At 34.2% G+C, this 3,539-nt stretch overlaps 1 protein-coding gene across 1 annotated transcript; it reads left to right on the top strand.

Moving 5' to 3' along the window:
- Positions 1-488: 488 nt before the first annotated feature.
- LOC129869708 (uncharacterized) lies at positions 489-3,170 on the top strand. The gene is made up of 2 exons (XM_055944348.1): positions 489-2,764; positions 2,840-3,170. The coding sequence occupies exons 1-2, from the start codon at positions 489-491 to the stop codon at positions 3,168-3,170; spliced, it is 2,607 nt and encodes an 868-aa protein (XP_055800323.1).
- Positions 3,171-3,539: the final 369 nt, after the last annotated feature.

Here is a 3,539-nt window from a genome sequence, read left to right as displayed (position 1 = left end):
CAAAGTCCTCTTTGATTCTGCCCTAGTATACTAAAAGGCCGAAATCTTGACAACCCTTTGAATAGTATTGTGGATCAAATACTGGCATTTGTCTAATCTACAACCAATTACCCTTTTCAAAGTCAGATAAAAAGCATCTTCTCTCTGTTGTACTTCATATCAACTTAGTTTAGCTTTAGTTCATTTCCACACTGCATCTTTGATGCAAAAATAGATAGGAGTGATCAGTGTAAACATGATTTTCTAAGGAGACAATTTTGTTGTGGGTTTGAGAGTTTCCTTCTTTGTTTTCCTGTAAATATATCAACAGAAAATAGGTTTCACGTTGTTTTAAGCCCTTTTAGCAGACTTTTGTGCAGTTGTTGCTTTTTATGCGAGGGGAGAAGTAAGTATACGATTAAATTCACTGAAAATTTTTCCACTTAAGTTTATAAAAAACTTAGTCCTAATTTTTTATTTGTTCATATCTTCAACAGCTTTAGTCCAACATGATTGACAAGAGTTGGATTGAGAGTCCAATTAGATCGAAAGAATTCTCGGATGGTGTTGTTCAATTTTTGGAATTTGCCTTTTCAAATGCATCTATTAATGGAAAAATTTTATGTCCTTGTATTTTATGTGGATTTTCTATTATGCGCAATAGAGCTGAAGTGTTTAGTCATCTGCTTCAAAGGGGGTTTCCAGAAAAGTATACTTGTTGGCATATGCATGGCGAAAATCGTGCTCAATCGAATGTAGAATCATTACCCCGAGTACATAATGAGCCGGCTAGACACTATCCTATGCATGATATGTTGAATGATGTTTTTGGTGTATTTGATAATAATGAATTTCAAGATTTTAGTCCATCAAATCTACTAAATAATGACAATCCTAAAGGTGATGAAGGTAAGAGTCAAGAAGAGAGAGAGGAAATTAAGAAGTTGTTGGAGGATGGGAATCAAGAACTTTATGATGGTTGTAGAAAATATAGTAAATTGTCATTCATTGTTCATTTTTATCATATTAAGGTCTTATGTGGTGCAACAGATAAATCATTTTCAATGATTCTTGACCTTTTAAAAGATGCTTTTCCCCAAGCGAAACTACCATCATCATTTTATGAGTCAAAAAAGATGATTAAGAAATTAGGTTTGAGCTACAATAAGATTGATGGATGTCCGAACCATTGTATGCTATATTGGGGATCATCAGGGGATGAGAATAGAGATAAATGCAAGGTCTGTAATACTTCCAGGTATATATCAGATGAAAATGGTGTTGGTGCAAATGTTGTAATTGATGACCAACATAGAAAGAAGCGAAAGCCAGCAAAAGTGTTGCGGTACTTCCCACTTATACCTAGACTGAAAAGGCTATACATGTGCTCTAAAACTGCAGAACTGTTGAAGTGGCATGCTACAAAAGCTAATCCAGATGGGTTATTACGACATCCTAGAGATGGAAAAGCGTGGAAACATTTTGATTCATTCTATCCAGACTTTGCTTCAGAGACTCGTAATGTGCGACTTGCTTTAGCTACGGATGGTTTCAATCCATTTGGAAATCTAAGTTCCAGTGTTAGCATTTGGCCTGTGATGTTATATATTTATAATTATCCTCCATGGTGTTTTATGAAGCAAACTTTTCTTGTCATGTCGATGATAATTCCTGGTCCTAAAATGCCTGGAAATAGCATTGACGTTTACTTGCAACCTCTAATTGCTGAGTTAAAACAATTATGGAATGGTGTAAATGCTTATGATTCCTCAACTAAGGAAATGTTCCAATTGCGTGCTGCATTGATGTGGACCATAAGTGATTTTCCAGGTCTTGATAACTTGTCTGGGTGGAATACACATACATTACTTGCTTGTCCATCATGTAATTATGATACAGATTCTATAAGGCTAAAGTTTGGTAGAAAAAATTGCTTTATGGGACATCGTCGTTTTTTGCCACATGATCACAAATATAGGTACAATAAGAAGTCTTTTAATGGTTTTGAGGAGCATAGACCTGCACCTATCCCACCATCAGGATTAACCTTATTAAGACAAATTGAGGAGAGTCGAAAGAGGCCTCGTGATGATAGTACAAGTAAGGCTGGCCCAAAACAATGGAAGAAGAAGAGTATCTTCTGGTATTTACCTTATTGGAAGAACCATCTTATTCGTCATTGCCTTGACATGATGCATATAGAGAAGAATGTTTGTGACAATGTATTGTTTACAATACTTGGTGACAAAAAAAAATCAAAAGACAATTTGCAAGCTCGTAAAGACTTGCAAGTGATGGGAATTAGAGAAAAACTTCATCCATATCCTAATTCTTCTAAGTTTCCTCCATCATGCTTTAACATGAAAAAAGATAAGAAGGATATCTTTCTAAAAGTTTTAAACAATGTGGTGTTTCCGGATAATTACGCATCAAACATTTCAAGATGTGTTGATCTTAAGAAACGCAAGATCTCTAATTTAAAGAGTCACGATTCCCACATTTTGATGGAGCATATTTTGCCAATTGCCTGTAGAAGATCTCTTCCTAAAGAAGTTACTTCAGTGTTGATTGAGTTATGTAACTACTTTAGAGAAATATCAAGCAAGGTTTTGGATGTTAAGCATGTAGAGGATCTCCAGCGACGAATTTGGTTAAATCATGCTAATATGGAAGCAATATTCCCTCCATCTTTCTTCACTATTATGTTTCACCTGGTCATTCACATTGGAGAGGAAGCAATTCTTGCTGGTCCTGTACAAGGTCATTGGATGTACCCTGTAGAAAGGTATATTCTTTGCTTAGTAAGTCTATGTATTTTTAATTTTTTTTAATCTTACGATTTGTTTTAATATTTTGTTAGGGGAATGGGTCATTTTAAATCTTATGTTCGTAACAATTCCGCTGCAGAAGGTTGTATAGCTGAAGGTTGCCTTACAGAGGAAAACCTTACTAATTGTTCTAGATATTTTGAGGATGGTGATATTGAAACAAGGTTTAATCGACCAAGGCGTAATGATGATGAAAGTGAAATTAATGCTAGTAGTGAATCTGCTATCTTGTCAAATTTGTTTCCTGCATTGGGCAAGCCTATTGGGGCTATTAAGACTCAATCCATATCTTCCTTGGAAATCATACAAGCTCACCGATATGTATTAACTAATTGTGAATTAGTTGATGTATTTCGAGAGTAAGTTATATGATCTTTCATATTATTCATTTTTTTAATTCTAATATATATATATATATATATATATATATCTTGATATATGATTTATAATTATATTCAGAAAATTTAGAATTGAAGTCACTAGGATGCATCGTGGCAAAAGCAACTCCTCAAAATTTGTGGAAGAATATGTGCACAAACATTTTCACGAGTGGTTTAAGAAATATGTAAGATCTCAAATATTTCATTCCCTTTTAAACTCACAATCTTATAATTTATATATATCTGTCCTAATATATATTTATAACAAAGGTTGCAAGTCAGAATGGTGTGGAGATTACTCCAGAAATCGAATTGCTTGCAAATGGACCAAAAATATTGTGAGGAGATTCAA

The sequence above is a fragment of the Solanum dulcamara genome, chromosome 10 (genome assembly GCF_947179165.1).
Source record: "Solanum dulcamara chromosome 10, daSolDulc1.2, whole genome shotgun sequence".
Classification (NCBI taxonomy): domain Eukaryota; kingdom Viridiplantae; phylum Streptophyta; class Magnoliopsida; order Solanales; family Solanaceae; genus Solanum; species Solanum dulcamara.
The sequence above is the reverse complement of the archived record's forward strand: the minus strand, read 5'-3'. Positions and strand labels throughout refer to the sequence as shown.